The 19859-nt window shown below is 37.8% G+C and overlaps 1 protein-coding gene across 1 annotated transcript in view; it reads left to right on the forward strand.

The window, feature by feature from the left end:
• The first annotated feature begins 296 nt into the window (after window positions 1-296).
• LOC145978948 (uncharacterized) overlaps window positions 297-19859 on the forward strand; it is a 94120-nt gene continuing 74557 nt past the window's right edge. Inside the window, exon 1 of the mRNA XM_083111956.1 lies at window positions 297-967. Coding sequence (XP_082968082.1) covers window positions 896-967 — 72 coding nt within the window. The 5' untranslated portion in view covers window positions 297-895. The remainder of the gene's footprint in view (window positions 968-19859) is intronic.

The following is a 19859-nucleotide window of genomic DNA, read 5'->3' on the forward strand; positions in this document are numbered from 1 at the left end:
CACGAAAAGCAAGCTGAAGCATGGAAATAAAGAGCACATGAGATTTTTATCCATTTACTCGTTCAGAAAGACCTGGTATTCAGCATTGAATCAAAGTTGCGAATCTCAGTTGGAACACATGCCATGTGTTTCTCACAGATAGTTAAAGAGGAGGTCTTATGTAGAACAAAGCTGCAGACATTATTCTGCTTTGTGTGGGAAATGCAGTTATTTTCTCTTAATGGCAACGACCTCCACTGCTAAACAATACACACCTGAGAATTTGTGGTTAGGGACTTCTGAGTAGATCTACAAAGAGCTTTCGGTTCCTGAAGACACTTTGAAAACCTCGAGTTCTGCTGTGGTTTGTAATGAATTTGGATCTTGCTTGCCACACTGAGTCTCGAAGTTGCTTCTTGTCTTTTTTATTTCCACGGCTGGTCTTGATAATGCAGTGTTGTTAACTCTTTTCGGAAATGAGCATAAGATGGCGTGACCTCCAGAAAAACAATTGAAAGTGTTAAAGCGTGCGCTTCGAAGCAGGAAGCTTTATTGTCGCTTCCACCAACTGCTTTCGTGGTATGGAAAGTAACACAGAAACGCCGACTGTCCAGGGCACTCGTATTTAGGCTGGATAACCTAGTTCGAAAGATTTTCTTACCTCGAGGCCGAGTGCTTTCACCTCTGAACGTGAAATTGTGACGAGATACAGAAACGCATCCATCACGGCCAAAAAGTGACAGTTTCTTTGCCGCTTCGTTGGAGGCTTTGCGTCAGAATGTCAAGTCACACTTGCCCATCGATAGCAGGAAGTGGAAGTCACCTCACTAGAAGATCGGAAGACAAGTTGTTTAGTGCTCTATGATTTTATGTGTGTTCGCCTTTGAACGTCATGTGCTTGTAAAGTAGTGCAAGAATGCTGCATTCGGATGGAATGTTGCAGTTCTATGTCTTCTGGTTTCTGCTGCTCTTGCCAGCCCTGGAATTCGTAAGTATATACATTTAGAGATCTATAAACATACGTCTATTTATGTTTTATCAGTATGTTTTCAATCCACTTTATGCTCATAAATTGGATCTACAGTTTGAAAGTGAGATTGAGACGGTGGCAATGTGCTTCCATCCGGCATCGAACCCGGGACCCCTTGATTAAAAGGCGATAATGTTGCCACAACGAGAACCCCTTAAGCTTATTTATGTAAAACCCCAGATGCTCTAGTCAGTACCATACAGAAATCAAAATCAAACTATTTGCAAATTTTACAAGAGGAGGGAGAGGGAGCTATTTGCCCCCCTCTGTCCTCCACTTTAATGTCCCGAACGTATTTACCTGTTGCATTCATTGCAGTTTCTGAGGTGTATTGCAAAGAAAATATAATGGCATTAAAAGGAATATTGTTATTCTCTAGGAAGCCAAGAAGCATGTATACACTGGAGTCTTGTAAGGGTTAAAATGCAACTCTGACGATTAAATTAAGATGTCATTTCTTGAAAGCAATTCCAGGGCATACCACTGCATGTGGATGCAGGTGGCACAAGCGGAAAAAGAAGAGGAGAGTGAAATTTATTTTTTTGGAAAATTCTTCTCCGTAGTGGGTGACCTGTAAACAACATGATGGTAAAGTTGTGCCTGTTCACGCATGGAAGATGCGAAGGTTGTGAACAACATATTCACGATCTTGGCCACAGTGGAGGTGTTGCAGACACTTTTACTTCCTGGCACCCATTGAAGAGATCTGTAAACTTCAGAGTAACTTATGCAGGGACAAGAACAAAATAATTCCAGCTAAGATTACCCACCCTGAGAATCGAACTCACCACCAAATGGACTATCCCAGCGTCCAATATTAACTTTTTTCTTGTATTAAGTAATTTGTTTGAGGATTTAAGTCCCCTTTATGCAGAGACATGCTAATCGGGAATGAACTAACGGTTTAAATTGGAATCCGAACCACTACGTGCCTCCATCTGGTATCGAATCCGGGACTCCTTGATTAGTGATTGATTTGCTTTATTTTACTTCGCTTATTTTTTGCCACTTTTGGTTAATTTGCGAAGATGGGGATGAGTGATGATATGATGAAATTGATGAATGGACACTCACAAACATCCATGCCCAGGCCGGGATTCGAACCCAGGACCCCGGCGTCGCAGCGTGATGCGCTAACCACTCCGCCACGTGAGCCGTCAGACTCCTTGATTACAAGGCGACAACGTTACCACTGCGCCATCGGGGAGGCCATTGTCTTAAGTCATTTTCCCACGAAAATGGAAATGATGATAAAATCTATAGACTAGATAGCCCGATATTTTCAGTACCATTTAAAGCACTACCATTTATAAATTGAAGTGCATATCATCAATGGCGAATACTGCGTTGCAGAGGGGAATAGTGGAAGCTAAAATATACCTAACCACCCACTAATTTTTCATGTATAGAACAACGTTTATGAAATATTTGCTACTATTCGTAGCAATAGCCGCAGCTGACCACCCACCCTCTAGTGAGGAGTAGAGGGTATGGGTATATGGAGTGTTTGCTACTGCATACCATAGTTCAATTTCATTGCAAGACTTGTCTGTCGAAACCATGTTGCAGTTCAAATCGTTCACAACGAACTTCAGTTTCTAACTCGCAAATTTACTTGTAACGTTTTCTGAACTGCTACATCACTTCTTGTCATAGTTGAACAACTATCAAATCCTGTCCAAAACACTTCTCTGCGTCAATATCTTTATTTTGTAGAAAGTTGTCGTTGTAGTGCTTGTAGGTTTTGCATACATTGTAGCAATGATCCATATTTATCCACACAATTCAACACTCACCAAAATTTTCCCGACGTCTTCAAACTTTTCCATAAATGTATGATAATGTTATAGATAAATTTACATTTACATTTCTCCCTAATGTATAAACCATTGAACAAATTACAGAAAACCTATAAATTCCTCAAGAACTGTGATTTTTACTTCGAAAAAAGCAAAAAACAAAATCGCAAATACCAATTGTGCAGACCAGTGACTACGGTCGGGGGGCAGCTACCCACCAGTTTATGCCACTTTGGCTCCTGCACCTCATTATGGCCTCTTAATGTTAAGCCTTGTCTACCAAATCAAAATAAACTGTCATTGCCTCCCAAAATTTGGCACCCAATTGCAGCTACTAGTGCAGGCTCACCTGGAACTAGTTATATATATATATATATATATATAACTGAAATATTCGGAATCGGAAATTGATTTTGTGATGGAATAGAGGACTTGTTCGTTGGATTTATTTCCATGACAATATTTTTTGTAGAGTTTTTTTTTTTGCTTAACATGTACTGTAAGTAGATTTCAATATGGACTGTTAATTGTAATATATCAGTTATATCTCTTCACTTTTATGAGGTGACATAAAGAGGCATTCTCTGAGGATATGCATGGAGTTGAAGACATCATTCTCAAATATACCCAAAAGCAGAAAAGACGGGAAAATATAAATATGACATGTATTACTAAAAATGGTAATGTTTATATTATATATATATATATATATATATATATATATATATATATATATATATTGGTCATACCTCGTTATTTTAAAAAAAATACTTGTACGAGACTAAGAATTATGTAGATTCATTTTTTATATTGGTAAAGCCGACGACAAAAAGATAGTCAACTAATTATACATCACCATGTTTATTCACCTTGTTTTCCCCAATGTAATTAATTGAAATAATAACGTTAACAAGGAGGCCAACATCTGTTCGTTAAAACAACATAGGATGTAGAACAGAGGAGCAACTACGCATTTTTTCGGGGGCGGGGCAAGTACCAGGATAAATGTGCTAATAATAATAATAATAATAATAATAATGGCATTATTATTACTATTCCTATTATTATTATTATTATTATCCGTTGTTATTATCACGCAAAAATGGGGGTGTAGAAGTTGCTGCTAAAGCAATCGTGTTAGAACAAACGATTTGATTTTTTTTCAACACGTTCAATTTCACATTAGCTAATAATGAAAAAAACAAGCACACAAACTGCATTTTTGAAAGACAGAAAATGCGTGACGAATATAATTATTTTCGTACATGTGACATGTATAACTTTCATGTACAGTCACGGACACTGCCGGCTTGTAACGATTCCATTGAAAGTCAAGGTATTCATTACAAGCCGGTAGTGTCCGTGACTGTACTACATATGTTTTACACGTATGCAACATGGACCGATGTAAAATAAGAAAATACATGTGCAACATGTTAACACTAAATTGTGTACGTATTCAAAGTCTCCTTAATACACACACACATATATATACGTATATATATAAGCTTTAACCTATTATTTAAATTCATCCGCCTCATAACAAACCAACAGCCTCAGCACTCCTTTTCCTCAAAACAATTGTTGATGCATTTAAGACAAGACTGTTTAGCAGAAACAGTCTGAAATACATAGTTGGTCTTACTTCTCTCTCTGGTAAGTTATAATGCATTCGAGAAAAGAATCACATTACGAGACAAGCGAGGGAGAAAATTTTTAGATCCAAATTTTTGAAAACTTTTATATCTAAATTTTTACAAACTGAAAACAATATTGATTTATTACGGCGCACATAATTTCACGGTGCGGCATGGCATGGCATTCTCTTTTACATTCTTTTTCATTTAGATCGTTTGTGTCCCATGGCCGACTCCTGCCGCCCCTAGCTACGGCTCTGAACTTGACAAGACTGTAAGAATAGCAGATATTGACAGCGAAGCCAGCAAGAATATTTTAAGATTTCTTTTATTTGTATAAAATTTGAAGTTGAAGGGGGCAAATGCCCCTCTGTGCCCACTCTGCACGTGCCCTTGGTCGTCTGGAAGAAAAAAAGCAAGAAGTACATATAAAATAATTCCATCTGGAGTATCCTTTCGACCTGCTACTCTTAGATTCTGCTAGTCTTTTTTCTTTCACTTCAATGTTTGCCACCTTGCACCCCCTCCCCCTTAGAATTGACTTCCGTCCAAGGTTGGGAAGAGGAAGCAATGCTTCCTGTGGTTGCGCCACTGATGCAGAATAAGAAACATCTAAAGTGCTAATGATCAATTTACCGCCGATTTTTTTAAATTTCGTTAGAAACTATTAAAATATGAGATGTTTGAAATTATTTTGACAAATCTACTCCACATCTTCATCAGGTGCATTTGTTACACATCTTTAAAGAATTTAACGGGGAATGGAACCAAATGAGATAATTTTGTATTGGCTCGAAATCGCCATTTGCAGAAAAAATAATTGGCGTTTGTTTACCCTTAAACATAAATGAAAAGGCAATTTTTTTTTTACTATTGTACATCGATCTTATACAATTTTTAACATTTTCAACCCACCCAAAATTCTTCTCTCTCTCTCTCTCTCTCTCTCTCTCTCTCTCTCTCTCTCTCTCTCTCTCTCTCTCTCCGTCTGTTCCTTTCTCTGCAGAATTTGTTTCTTCAGAATCCCTGAGCATGCATGTAACTTTTTCGAAAAAAAACAACACAATTTCCTTATCACACCATAATGAAAAATTTTGCATTAAGAAAACGACTTACATGTTTTATCGATTATCTCTGCTTCTAAATAATTATCAACCTTTTTTTACGATTATCTTCCATTTTTATATTTTCTAGCTAGCTTTTGCATCAATACATTTACAGAACTGGAAATTCCTCCAAAAATAAACAAATAAATGAAATGATAAATGTTCAAAGTGATTCTTTTATATGGAAAATAAAGGCTAGAAGATTGTGAGATTGTTATACTCTGACACCCAATTGCATACGGATTCAAAGATACTGACAAAAGTGAATGAATAAACAGTTTATACTCGTGTATGTGGTTATTCAACACGCACTAATTTACCTAGCCTCCAATCTCTGGTCGATATTCCAGTAGTTACAAGTGAAGTAGTGTCCAGAGATGTTATTGTAATACACAAATTCTTCGACTTGGCTGAAGAATTGAGGAACACCCGCCTCTCTTGTGCGATAAATTGTTATTTTGGCTTATGGCCTTAGAAAGTCCTTTTCTTTTAGTCTGAATACTAAAGTTCGATGCTTGACTTGACAGACTAGTGTCTCGTGTGAGATCATTGAGTTCTTAGGAAGACTGTTGAGATCTTGATATGTTTCCTTCATATTAACTTCCACTACTACCATGGTCATCTGTGTTACATGCCAAGTCCTGCGCTTCTTCAACATCTGACAATGGGAGCTCAGGCAATGTGGCCAACACTGGTATCAGGCCCGTACCCAGGATTTTGTTTCAGGGAGTGGCCAGATCCGAAAATGTGTTTATGTGGGGTAGATCCGATTATGTGGAACAATGCTCAGAAATGCTGTGAGGTTAATTGAATTTGGCTATTTGGCTTTGCTTCTCCGCCAAGTCTTTCTAATCGCGACGATGAGGATGGTCGATGATATGATGAAATCGATGAACGAACACACTCTCAAAGAACACCTATGGCCATGATGGAATTCGAAACGTGGAACCCCTGACGTCGTAGCGCGCTGTCCTAACCACTCCGCCACGGTGGTTGGCAAAATGATGTTGGGGTATTATGTGAACACCGATGCTATGGTATATTACAGCTAGAGAGAGTTGTAAACATTATGGTCCAAAGTAACAAGAAAGAAAAATACAACACAACTCAACGATACACATCTCTTCATCCCAACAATCAGCCACGCAGTCGCTTACAAACAAAGATGTCACACGGTGCACTGTTTAATGCTTAGTGTTGACATTCAATTTACGGAAGTATTCGAATAGTTCTGTGTTCCGCAAATTTCCTTTAATTTTCTTACACCATCACTATTGAACAGTCATGATAATTCTATGTTAAGAAAAAAATACGCGTATATTTACAAATTAAATGTTACGTACTATGAATTACTATTGTAATAAGGAACATGTCTAAATGTGAGTTAGAACAAAACAGAAATACAGTCTTGCATCACCATTGCACTTTGAAAAAGTCGGGACAGGGATTAAAAGGAATGGACTGTCCCTTCTAAATTAGTAAATCTGGTAGTCCTGCATCAATGGCTATAGAACTAAACTACCCAATATTGCAGACTGCAGACTTATGGAACCTGAATCTCTACACAACAAACACATTTATGCAAAGACAAAATCCAAATTTTTACAAATTTGAAAAATCGTCGGTAATATTTTCGTAGCTTTTTTATAGGTGCACATTTAAATATTTCATACTTCAAGGGGGGCATGGCCCCCATGGCCCCTCCCCTGGGTACGGGCTTGACTGGTATAGAAATGTCTTCGCAATGAGCCACAGGTCGTCGCTCTGATTCCAAATCAAGATACTTCCATTTATGTTTTTTGTAACGATTCAAGTCCTTCATATTCATTTCACAAGAATAACAGCCACCATGGTGGTTCTTCTTCTCCCTCTACACCATAGGCACGCTTCTTTTCTCCATTTGTTCACTGTCCTCAACGTTCAACACAGTTATTGCAAACCTTATGGTGATCCCAAGACTTGTCTTAGTCTCCAAGCTGCAATTCAAAATATGCAACATATGCTAGTTTACAAAGTCAGTGATGTGCATTCTTTTTTCTGCGTTCACCACAGATGTAGCAGAATGCATCAGGGTCGTTTACGCAGCTTCTTAGTAAAGAACTTGTGTTTCATAACCTTCAAGAATAGAAATAAAACAAATAATGAAAAAAACAACCTCTGATACGTAACATTATATTCTATTAATGGATGGATGAGAGAAACATTTTTGTAATAAAATAAAAGACAAACCATATTGCATATCAGGAGCTACAGTTCCTATTCAGATAAACTTTATATTCAAAGAATATCAACTATAACAAGAACTAGAGCCAATTTGGAAAAAAAACTATTGTTCATTTCAGGTTCAGCACAACCAGAATACCCTACTTTCATTATAAAAGAGTAAAATAGAATAAAATCAAATCGTAGACCTAGGAGTCTTCTGTAAAATGCTAAAGAAGTCTTTAAAACTGAAGTTGGTAAACATTGTTGGAGATCAAATGTGAATCATTTGACATTTGTACTCTCCTACGACTTTTGAGTTTCTAATATTTTTTCACTATACCTAAGCCTGCCTCATCAGCACAAGTTTGATGCGTATCTCTCTCCTGTCTGAGATCATAATTTCTTCTGCTTGAATATCTAATATACCCTCCAGTTCCCTCTACACTTCTCTTATCTCCTTTCTTGCCCTATTCTTTGACTCTCAACTCCACTTCGCTCTTCTCCTCTCCTCTTTGTTCTTTTCCTTTCCTCTACTCTCTTCTCAATCCCCTCCTCTCCTTTCCTTCCCTCTAGTTTCGTCTCGTCTTCTATCCTCTCACTTTTCTTCCTCTGACCCACGCATCTCATTTACTTTCTTCAAGTTTCGTCTTCTCTCCTCTTCTATCTTTTATTTATTTATTTATTTACATTGTATTATTATCCTACGCACAACAGGCATCTGCCCTTTTACAGTGCACAGTACATTTGAGGATTTATACACATAAAAATAATATTTATACACATTTTCAGATATAAAAAAAATACATATAGAGGTTACATACAGGGTGATTCTAAAGGTAGGGTACAAACGAAAACCACAGATACCTCCCATGAAATAGAGACGAAAGTGCCCCTTCCACTTTCCCGAGAGATGCCTCCGTGAGGAGCTAGACAACGCCGAAAACGTGTGAAAATGAACTTCACACCGCTGTACAGCCAGTACCAGTGAAGATAGAAAGGCGGAACAAAAGAAGTCAAAAGGAACACCAAAGTCGTCCATCCGAAAATCACCAGGCGGCAGCTGCGCAGCGCATGCGCATGGGGTTCCACAAAGGAAATAGGAGTGTCCCGCAACACAAGTGAAGGGAGAGGGTAGCGATCGACAACGGTAGGGACAAAAGAAGCAATGAAGCATGAAGTAACAATTGCACAGCGGGAAACAAACACCATGACTGAAGGAGTGCAGTCGAGAAAAGTAGTGCGGGGTTGCAGAACCACGGGAGGGCGACGTAGGACGAAGAAACACCGAGAATGCAAGCAAAGTGGTCCGTGACACTCGACAGGCAACATACGCATACATGGTTCGGGGCAGAAATTGCGGCGCTGGCGGCGCTGGCGGTGCAGCGCATGGGGAGTCCCCAAATACAGTGGGGAGACACCGCAGCAAGAACAAAGCACGGTGCAACAAAAGAGAAAGAGGACCGGACGGGGACCTGCCAAGGAGACAACAAATGCGGGACGAGGGATTCCCCGTAGCAGCACCGAGGGGATGTCGCTCAGAGGTCGTGCGCCAGCAGGACAAACACAGCAACTACGGGCACAGGAGGTTATTGCCAATGAAAGGTGCACGTACAGATAGGACCACGTACCCAACCCCACACTACTTTTCTCGACTGCACTCCTTCAGTCATGGTGTTTGTTTCCCGCTGTGCAATTGTTACTTCATGCTTCATTGCTTCTTTTGTCCCTACCGTTGTCGATCGCTACCCTCTCCCTTCACTTGTGTTGCGGGACACTCCTATTTCCTTTGTGGAACCCCATGCGCATGCGCTGCGCAGCTGCCGCCTGGTGATTTTCGGATGGACGACTTTGGTGTTCCTTTTGACTTCTTTTGTTCCGCCTTTCTATCTTCACTGGTACTGGCTGTACAGCGGTGTGAAGTTCATTTTCACACGTTTTCGGCGTTGTCTAGCTCCTCACGGAGGCATCTCTCGGGAAAGTGGAAGGGGCACTTTCGTCTCTATTTCATGGGAGGTAAGTAGTGTAATTGGTGCTACAACCAGGACGAGAAAGTATGAACCCCCCTCAGGCAGATTTGCCTACACTTAAAACAAGCTCAACATCCCCATATGAGTTTTTTGCTCAAGTGTGGAACCCTGTCTAATCCAAGATTTTTGTAAAAATGCCCTCGGGAATTTCCTGAGAAAGTATGACCCCCCTCAGATTGATTTGTCTACACTTACAAAAGGCACTTCTGTGAGATTGTTGTCCATAAACCTGTCAAAAATAAGCCTCTCTTGATATTTTTTTTGGCCACACTTAAAACTAAGCCAAGATACACCCACATACACACACACACACACACACACACACACACACACACACACACACACACACACACACACACACACACACACACATATTTACTTCTGGTTTAAGTTCAATTGGGCACCGGGCTCAACTTGTATATCTAGTATTAAGATAATGTAATTTTTCTAGAATTGCTCTTTGACTCTCTCATTTCTTACATCATAAACATATGATTTTTCCCCTATGAGAATAACACTACATATAGTGTCATCAGGGAGTGTATCGTGGAATTCACAGATAATTTTAATGTTTGTCCTGTCATTAACCACAACTTGTTTCCTTTTTGAAGTGTTGATGACAAACATGGGTCTCTGTACTTTGAATTCATCTGGTGTGTAATACATGTCAGTATTGCCAGTAGTGACCCTTTTGTATGCTGTAAATGCTTCATATAATTTAAGGAAATCATTCTTGGACATGTCTAAATTATAATTTTCTCTAGGAAATACCTCATTTCTGCCATTTTTAAGATATATGTTCTTGATGTTGCAGTTATCAAATTTACTTGAATTTTTCTCCTGATTATTGTGTCTTCCAGTCTGAAACAGTACCACCACAAAATCCGGCATATCATATTGTATACTGGAGAATGAATTTGTAGCATCAAACTCATAATAAGTACCAGTTGCGGGCTTCTGTACACATTGATATGTATAAAATTGTAAAGAAACCTGTGGATTTTTTTATTATATCTGCTTTGTATTTAAGAGCATAACTGGCTTCATATTCAACAACTGGGATTCTTAGCTCCATAGTCTGAATAATGCATTTGCCTTCATCAGGTAGGGTATTAGGCAGAGCTTCCCCTGTGGAGTTTATTGCACTGTACCTCATCAAAGCATTATTATCATTGGCAGCTCTTCTAAATGTGATTCTTAAACCACCCTTCCACATAATATCTTTGTAATCTAAAATTAATCCTGGCACCAGGCGCATAGGGAACAGCACTGTGTGGTTCTTAGATAATATTTTATCACCAGCCTCAAATCCACCTATTTTGTAGTAAGAAGCCTCGGTTTTGGATAATTTTAGTGTGGCCAAAGCTGTGGAGGTAATGCCGGGATAATCCACTCTGTTTATAACAACACCATGCTTTCTGATCTCAATTTCAGAGAACAGATGCAGCACAAAATTGTCCACCAATCTTATATTTGAATTTGCCGGATAATCTGTTCCATCGAGCTTTGCAACATCAAATTTGATGTAAAGATCTGCTCTGTGGGGGTGTATAAAGCCATCCCCTACATCAAGATCAACCTCAATCTCTGTGTTGGGTTGATTTAAATTTGCAAATGTCCTCCTGTTTGGGGGGAATGATTGTAGCTCATAACTCTCAATATTTTCCATTTTTTTTGTATGTATTTTTATTTAAATATTAATCTCTATGATTGCAGTTGTTGTGGCTCCAGCAAAATCAACTAATTCTTCTTTTTCATTAGTGACCATCAATTCAATATTATCTATTCTATTATGGCACACAGGAAAATATAATGTTGGGGATGGAGTGTAGATGATTGGCTCCATAAATTCAGAATTAGGTTTGAATGTTGCAATGATGCCAGTTTGTTTGTGAGTGCCTATGCCATTTGATTTGGTGATCATACCCTCGGCCACATTACAGTGAATATTCAGAGTCTCTATGGCTAAGAATTTAGGTATATTAATAGCAGTGTGTTTGATGGCCGCTTCAAGTTTTGTGTTGTTCTCAAAGCCTAACAGCTCTCCTATAGTACCCAGATCCACTGTTTCTGTAGCAGATACAATCTCTACTCTGTGAGTGACAGAATTTTGAGTTAATACTATACCTCTGGGTAATTGAGCATTTAGAGTGGATAGATTATATTGCCCTGGAGTGATGACAATTTTTTGATCACCAACTGCAATTGTATTGTTGTGGTGTGTAATATTAGGGATCAAGTACATGCCATAAAATGCTCTGAGAGCTATTGTTTTTGGATACACAATATCATCATGTAATCTGAGTTTCAATACTGAATTTTGGCTGGTGAGATGGAATACCCCCATGATGTTTTAAATACCACAAGGCTTTTTGAAAATTTTCAATTGATGGTTTATTTATTTGAGACATATATCTAAGAACAGATAAACACAAATGTCCACAATTAACATCTTTGAAATTTTGAACACGGGCATTATTGTAATAAAGATTAGCTGATTTTAGATATTTTATTAAATTTTCAGGTGGAACACCTCCAAATGAATCAAACACAAATGCATCATTGTTTAAATATTTAAGATAACAGATCCAGTGAGTGCCCTGATTTTTGTACTTATCCAAATTAACAATGCCACACTCTTTGTTGAGTGGTTGCTCTGGCAAAGAATCAGACATGTACACACCTCTAAAATTTTTGATGCCCAGTGGCTTGATTAAAGCTTCAATATCTTGGTTTGTAAGCGGCTCTTGTTTTTCTTAAACTTATTCATGGCTCTCTTAACACCTTTGCCTTGTTTCTCCATGGCAAGGTTATGGCGCCTCTGCTCATCTAATTCTGCCTTATTTTTCTTGGCATCTATTACTGTTTTTGCTATGGCAGCTGATCCCCAGCAAAGCTCCCAACAGCCCCAAATGCTGCTAAGATGGCCGGGATAGTAAATATGAAACCCCCCACATGTGATTTTTTTCCTGGATTGTTGTAATTTTTTTAATTGAGGGGTACTAAGCAACAATTTCATACCATGGCCCTTGGCAATACAAGAGCTTTTTTTCTTGCGCTGCTTTTTGGTTAAAATACTATCAATAGTTTTAAGAGATTTAAGACCTGCATAAGGTATTTGATACATAACACCTTTGGCCTTCATTCTAGGTTTATTATATACATATTCACAACCCCCACCCCAGTTTTTGTGTGGTGTTCATAGCTATGGTGGTCCCCAATGCTGCTATTTTTTCACTTAAAGAAGCATCTTTGCTTACAAATCTACCAAATGCAGCCTCTTCTAATTTCTTGTCTGCAACATGTCTCTTGTCAAGATCAGAATGTGTGTTGTATGCTATGTCATGGTCTCTACAAGCAGCATCTAGGGGATTGACACCAGGATCACCTCTGTTTAATCTATCATCCAATTTTGTACCGGGACCACAATACTGATAGCCTGGAATGTGTAGTTCAAATGGCAGCTTGTTTATAATGTCATTAACAAGCCCCCGACCCTCAGAAATATTCCAAAATTTAGGTGGTAGAGTATTAATAATTTTTATAAGATACCCAATCCCCTTAGTGTCATTCAATATAAAATTAGACAATTTTGTGCTTATCATGTCCATAATTCCAACTTTTTCATTGTAAAAATTGTGGTTGCCAGCATTTTCCTCCCCAGCTATCACCAATAACCTATCTACAAGTTTCCTGACATCATCAACCCACACAAATTCTTTAGGCAGGGTGTTGTATTGTTTGATTCCACTGCCAGTCTTGATCTGTGACCATATGGGCTTGATTAAATTGTTGTATTTTGCTCCACTGCTAGACTTGACTCTTTTTTGTGTCGGATCATTGTTCTGGTATAGAGCATCTGATTTTATTAATATTTCTTTGTAATGTTCATAATCTTGATCTGTATAGCTGCCAGGCCTTTTCCTAGTCATCAGTTCCCACAATCCAGGTGTGCCAAGATACTTAACAAAAGCACCTTTGTCTCCAAGATGAGATTCTGAATATACAATTATATCATCTCCCATAAATGTTACTCTGAAATTGCCAATTCTATGTATGATGCTACCATCACGATCTGTATCAGCATATAAGCCAAAGACCTCATCTTTGTTGTCTTTAGGTGTGCTTAAATATTTTTGAGCAAGAAGACCCAATTCAATAGGATCCTGAATAGCTTCAATTCTTCGAGGAGCAACAGGACTAGGTGTATGAATACTGGAAAGTGGGGTGATTGGATAATCTAATATGTTCCTAGCAGCTACAAGTACAAGCTCTGTGATCAAATTTTGATTTTGCTCTGTAACAGTTTTGATATTTTTACCTAAATCACTAATAGCATCAATAATAGGCTGTTCTGTTTGTTTGTGTTGTTCATAAATTCCTCGGTTCTGTGATTTCCATCCCTTAAATATTTTTACAAGATAATCTCTTAATTTAAGATCATCAATGATTGGCCTTTTCATGGTTATTTATATATGTTTCAATGTCTAGAAAATTGTTGATTTTATTTCTGTATTTGTCACTATTGGGTTTTCTTGTCATATCAATTGTGACAAACCCATAACTGTCCTGGTTCCAGCACCTACTGCAAAACTTGGAAAAATCATTGTAGCTCAAGTCCCCACCTACATATTCATCATGTATGTGTTTGAGGTTGGTATGATCTTGATGAAACACACATATAAAATTGCTGTTGTCTCGGATCAGCTGCTTCGGTATTTTTGAAAAAGTCTGTGCCAGGTAGAAACAATCAATGTTTTTGTGTCGGCCCTGTGTAAAGAAATTTCTAACCTTGTTTTGATTATCCAGTATAATGTCATCAAACACAACAACAGAATTATCGAGACATTCATGAAGTGGCTTAACATCTGATTCAAGAGTGGCTATATCCAATCCATCATATAGTTTCATCAGCTGCTGATATTTTAATTGTTCCAAGCTCTTAGAGAAGATATACAAGTGCCTGTTTTTCCAGTCTAACCAGTTGGGTGCCAATAAAAAATTATCAATCATTAGTGTAGTTTTACCACAAGCTGATGGCCCAACAATAAGACATCTAATATTTTCAGGCAGCAACTTGCCATTTCTCTTAATCTGCTGTTCAGGTTCTGGCAGCCTTTTTATAACATCCCAGGTGCTCATATTATCACTTTGTCTGCATCGATCCAGCTGTGTTCTGGAAGTCCTAGCCATTTGACAAATAACTTGTTGCCTTTTCTGCGGATGATTTTTTCTATGAGATATGTGTCAGGCTGTTTAGTTTTGCTGAGTTCTTCTTCATAGAACCGGCCTTTGAGAATTTCTCCTCGGTGGTCTTTTATCATATATGTGTTAAGAGTCCCAGGTTTAATTTGAACCACTGTAAATAATTCAGTGCTCCAGTTTCTTGTAAAGCCTCTTTTGAATAAGTGCTTATATTTGCTGATTCTTACTTGATCACCCACCCTGTATTTGGCTTTTCTTGTTGTTGGCTGGTATCTAGGATAATAAACAGTCCTGATCAATTTTTGCTCATCAGATGAAGTTACTTCAGAGGGTTTCATGTTGATTGTGGAATGGACCGAGTTGTTATATTTATGTAGAAGTTCTGGAAGAATATTAATCCATTTATAATTACCTTGAAGTGTAAATTGTTTATACATAAGATTTTTTAGGGTTTTGTTGAATCTCTCTACAATTGAGGCTTTGAGATCACTGTAACTCGAATAATGTTTTATTGACTGGCTTTTAATAAATTGGTGGAACACAGAATTATAAAATTCTTTGCCATTATCTGTTTGCAAATAGCGCGGTGATCTTCCACTCTGATTGATGATTGTCCTGATGGCTTCTGTAACACATTTTCCAGTCTTGGATTTGAGTGGCACAGCCCAGGCAAATTTTGAAAATGTGTCTATTACAGTGAGTAGATACTTGTAGCCCTTGTTGATTTTATCTAAGTTTTTCAGCTGTCCACTTGTCATCTCAATCAAGTCGCTCTGCCATAAATCATCTATGCCTTTTGTCACTACTGGCAGTCTCTTAAAATTATGTCTGGCTTGTCTGTGTAATTCATCAACAATAATTTCTCTAGACATAATATGAAAACAAGAATATTGCAACTATGGGGTGTTCAGCAGCTGATACTACAGGATTTTCTAAATATAATTTGTCCCCTATTTGTATTTTAAATTCCAGAGAGCCATCATCTTCAGCATAAGATGTTTCTAATGTATTGGGGTCTGTAAAATCCTCTAACTCCACACTGGTGATTTTTGCTTCGTTATCAGCATTTTTTATTGATAAGGTAGGGTAGTGGTGTGCCTGTGGTTGAAGCCAATATTTGATCTTGATTGGTCTCAGTGTGCCCCCAACAAAAAACTAGTAATAAAATTGTGCAGGGGACAGCATATATATTTTGCCACCTGGTGTAAATGGTGAATCATATTCTTTGTTGGGGATGCTGTACAATTCAAGAATTACTGTATGTTTTGGATTCTCGATTATGCCGGTTATTTCTTTTTCTGCTGTAAGCAATCTGCTTGTTACAGATTCAAGGTGCTCATTGATGGTCCTAACAACATCATCATGGCCTGGCTTGATTTTTATGTCCACAACAAGTTTCTTGTATTGTTGCACAATTTCTTGAAGCTGGGTGGCAAAAACAGACAGAGCATTTGCTTGATTGGATTCCATGGTCCCTAGCTGTTGCTTGATATTAGCTACAATTTGTTGCAAATTTTCAATAACTGCCAATTTTGAATTTTGAGCAGTAAGATCATGGACCTGTCTTCTGATATCCTCAAACAGGGCATGCAGTTCATTAATATGTTGATTAGTTGGTAGAGTGGCCACTGTCTGAGTAAGTTGTTTGATCTCTGTCTGGATATTCTTGATATCTTCTGATTTCAATATGCGATTCACAGCTCTCTTTATATTAGTTCCTGTGATGTAGGCAGATTTGATACAGTATTTTGCAAAGATTCAAGTGCCAATTTCACGTTATTTAATTCAGATGCATCAGCCACATTTTGCATAGCATTTTGGAGCAGGGCTATATCTGCCTGAGAGGGTGTTGATTGTTGTAAAATTTCAAACTTTGTTTGGATATCATCAATCAAGTGATGAAAATGAGATAGCTCAGATTCAGTGTTGAGGTTTTCAAGTTTTGTGATCTGTTGCTGGACACTAACAAGGGTATCTACAATACCGGGCAGGCGGGATTCTAGAGATTCTTGTATATTTGTCAAATCACTTTGCACTGCTGCTATTGTACCCTCAAGATGGGTTATGGTACTTTGAATTTTTCCAAAATCTTCATATGTTTCAAGTTGCAGCTTAATATTGGCAACACTCCGAGTTATTGCACTCAAAGCATCAGAAGATGGCAAGTTGTTCATAAAATTTTCAAGTGTCTCAATTTTTTCTTTAACCTCGGCTATGGCATTGTTCAGAGGGTCCAGATTAGGTATTTGGAGTGATTGAATCTGTTCCTTTAGAGTGGAAATCACTAGATCAAAATCTTCTTGTGATTTTATGCTTTTGACAATTGTTTGGAGCTGTGTCTGGACATTATTTATCTGCTCTTCCAATTGCTGTTTCAATTGCTCAGAGTTGGTGGTCTGGGTCTTAAATTTGGCTTGAAGAGCTGCTACAGCTTCTTCTAAACTTTGAAAATTATCTAATGTGGCCAAGTCAGTATATTTTTGAAGCAGCAATTTGAGTTCAGAATCAATTTTAAGAAGAGGGTCCATGCATTGTGATTGTAAATTTGTAATTTCTAATTGAAGACTGGCATTGAGTGTGGTTTGTAAAGCTTGTAAATCACTTCTTAATTTCTTGACTCTGACATCAAGCATCAGAATCTCATCACTGTGATCTTCATGTCTTGTATGGCCAAATATATCATTAGGCATTTTTGTTTTAGTGGTTATTTATTATTGAATATCTAATTCTTAATTCTATAAAAAAGGGTATAAGCTTGTCATAGGATCCAGGGACCTCAATATATAAGCAGTCACCAGCAGAAACAGTATATACAGTGCCAGAAATCATGTTTGAGTGCTTAATTCTATAAATATTTCTCCCTACTGAAATCTTGACATTACCCTCAGGGGTTGTAATAAATTGCAATTGACCACCTACAGGTAATTGGTAATGATTTAAATTATTGTTAAATATGTACAATGTTTTACCTGTTTTATCATCAACATCTGTAAGTATGCTGTTCAGATGAATAATTAACAAAGCACTTAGTTTAGATATCATATCAGAAGAGGGTTGTGGTGTTGGCAGATCCATAATAGCCTGTTTTTTGAACCCAAATAAGTTCATAGGCATGTTTATTTATTTCAAATCATGCTCTGTAATTGGGCATTGTTTGCCACTTTTCAAATCACAATGCCCCCATGGTAGAGTATGTATGCCACATGATAAAATACATCTCTTATCATCATGTGGGTCCAGAGCCACTTTTCTTACAATATTGCTAGTCAATAAGTGATCCACACTCTGAATTCTATTTTCTGATGTTCTGATTGTGCTACATGATTTGAGACAATTTTTGTAATCCTCAAATTCAAGCTCTTTGTCAACAGTTACTCTGCCAATGCCCTTGGCCTTTTTGGCAACAGCGCCACTACATGTTTCAAAACTGTACATCTTGGCCCTTAACCCAGCAAATGCCACAATAACATCACCAAGTGTCTCATCTTTTAACTTGCCAGGCACTTTTTTGTTGTGGTGTTTAATTTTTGAATGTTCACTGGTATCAAAATATTTAAACAATTTAGGCTGTGCTATATCTTGATAAACATCTTCTGTTTGAATATCAAGAACAAAACTATCTGTGTCCATGTACATCAATTTTACACTATCGCCATAAAAAGGTTTCAGCACATCATAATACAATTTTAACATGTGTAATTTGGCCAATTCCAATATCACAGCCCCTACATAAATAGGCTTATCAAACTTAATCTTTGTTTTTTTCATGTTAAAAAGTGCCATATTTTCATCATAAATTCTTCTATAATTGAAATTAGGCTTTGCAATCAATTTTTTGCTCCGGCTGGGGTCAGTAATTATTTTAACATCAATATGTTTTCTGACATTTTCAATTGTTTTGCCATACACTAAATTGACCATCAATTTAAACAAGGTCTTATCAAATTGGCTCATTGCAGATGTTCGAAGCTCTGTGTTTGTATCAATATATGGCTTCAACCATCTTGAGTGCCTGAACCTCAAAACTTTTCCAACTTTGGTCACTTGAACACCATGATGCATCAGGAACTGGAGGTTTTTGTAATATATGACATAATCCTGTTTCGGCTCTAGAGTCATCATCAATTTCTTCTGTTTAGAGCCAGGTGAGCACTCAACCTCGGGAATTGGGGGCAGATCAGAAAATGTGTTGTGTAAATCATCAGGAATTGTCAGATCAACCTCTAAGAACAGGCCATAGTTACTGTCATCAAAATCCTTAAGATCTTCAATATTGAAATCTTCGACCCACTCAAGCCCTGCATATGGCAGTTTTTTCATCATAGCATAACCATAGAGGCTGTTTGCATCTACATACAGTATATAATTTGATGGCAGTACTGGATCATAATCAGGAATATACTTGTTATTTGCTCTGGCATATCTCTGAGAACATTGCACCATGCCTCCTCTTATACATTGTTCCATAAACAGAAACATATCTTGATCCTGGATCAGATCCAATTGCATTTTAGTGTTTAAAAACATTGCAGACCATGCTAGGCCCGGAGCACTGTAAAAATACATTGGATCCAGCTTATAATTTTCCATGGAAGATTTTCTGAATGCCTGCAGTATATCAGCTAAGAGAGTGACATCAAGTTTTAAATATGCCTTGTGATAATCACCAAATGTCTGGCATTTTAAATTGTTCCACATCAACTGGGCATGGTGATAATCTTCATCAGTGATTCCAGATCCTCTGATTTTGCTGTAAAACTCTTGTTGTGGTGGCAGAGAACACTCATCAAATTTAGAAAAATCTGTAACATAATCATATGGATATACACCCTTCCGCCTAATTAATTTCAGGTTCTGATTTGGAAACAAAG

This window comes from Lepisma saccharinum, chromosome 25, assembly GCF_977018435.1.
Source record: "Lepisma saccharinum chromosome 25, izLepSacc3.1, whole genome shotgun sequence".
In the NCBI taxonomy this organism is placed as follows: Eukaryota; Metazoa; Arthropoda; class Insecta; order Zygentoma; family Lepismatidae; genus Lepisma; species Lepisma saccharinum.